Here is a 1,434-nt window from a genome sequence, read left to right on the forward strand (position 1 = left end):
TTCTATTGGGCTTCTAACCCGGGAGCTTGCGGGCGGCACAGCCCGATTAAGCGTGCATTGTCCCCCGACAATCCAGACACACCACAGATGTGCTGTATTAATGGGCACCGCTGCCCACCCTGATGATGGCGAGCAAATATATTTTTCCTCAAATAAAGTCATTCATTTTGTACAATTTCTCATTTAAAAATAATTTCAATTTTTATTCTTTTAATCGCATCCAGTTGCCTCTGCACGTTGTACTTTTTCAGCAATTACTTCCATTTGTTAAACACTTACTTCCATATTTTCACTTTGCATCTGCATTTCCCCAGCTCCTTCAGTTTTATTTAACATTCCCTCTACCCTTTCACTGTCTTTTCACGTGTTAGAAAATGCTTCTAAAAGTTTCCTAATGTTTTCTAAATGCTCTTTGCCTCTGAAACCGAACCTTTTAGCAGCTTCACTTTATAATGTATTTTATCTCATTGCTTGGTTCTTCCAACTTTTAAACTGTAAATTTTTATAAGCTGGTTTTAGATCTGTGCCTCAATGCTGTGCTTCCTTCTGTTTATTATGGAGTGACAGATATGCCTGCCTTACTCTCCATTGGATTCAAAAATGGGAAAATAACCAAAATATAAAGATGAAACAAAGAGGAGAGAAAAATACTGTAAAAGACCAGTGTTTCAGTGTCTGATATTTCAGCCCCAGACATCATTATGCCAGAGTGGATATAGTTCTGAGCATCTCCATGGGCCCACAGGGATCAGGGGACTGTAACCACTGCCACTGCTGCGCCAGCCATAGGACTAGGAGCCTCAAACAACAGGAATATGAATGGATCTAGGGGAGGGGAGGGGTGAGTGTGTAGTAAGTACACAAGAAATGCCAAGAGAATATCGATAAATATTGATATGGAATAGAACACTGATAAAATGACACTACTGCACCATCCTGTTTTTCACCCAGGCTTGTTTTCTGCAACATGGTGCAACAACAGCTCAAGGTTCATCAAAGCCAAGGCAGCCACCAGGGCATGTGGTTCCAGTTAATTTTAATTTATTTTACTCTCTGCATGATTTTCTCAATGTTCACTGCCAAAAACGTATTTTCTTCACTTTCCTGGACAGATGCCTTAGAGATCCCTCTGTTCCATTTTTAGCATTGTTTCTGAGGCTTTATTTATATGTGGCCATCTCACTAAGAAATTTCTGATTCCATGCAGATTTTTCCTGTGCGTATGTTACCACCACTGTTCTACTCAAAACACAAAGTGCTTTTTGCGTATCATTTCTCATCACTGACACTGCAAGTTGACATGGCTTTTTTATTACATTATTTATTCAGGAACTGTACAGAAATATTGTCTCCTTACAGAAATGAAATCAGTATATGTATGTATGTATGCATAACGACAATTTATATCCTCAAGTCTTTAAGCAGTGGTCAGAA

The 1,434-nt window shown here is 39.1% G+C and overlaps 1 protein-coding gene across 1 annotated transcript in view; it reads right to left on the bottom strand.

Annotated features, from left to right (window-relative positions):
* PCSK1 (proprotein convertase subtilisin/kexin type 1) overlaps positions 1 to 306 on the bottom strand; it is a 28,586-nt gene extending 28,280 nt beyond the window's left edge. Inside the window, 1 exon segment of the mRNA XM_017735327.1 lies at positions 280 to 306. Within this exon segment, the coding sequence (XP_017590816.1) occupies positions 280 to 306 (27 nt within the window).
* Positions 307 to 1,434: the final 1,128 nt, after the last annotated feature.

Source organism: Corvus brachyrhynchos, unplaced genomic scaffold (assembly GCF_000691975.1).
Source record: "Corvus brachyrhynchos isolate BGI_N302 unplaced genomic scaffold, ASM69197v1 scaffold22, whole genome shotgun sequence".
NCBI classification, from domain to species: Eukaryota; Metazoa; Chordata; class Aves; order Passeriformes; family Corvidae; genus Corvus; species Corvus brachyrhynchos.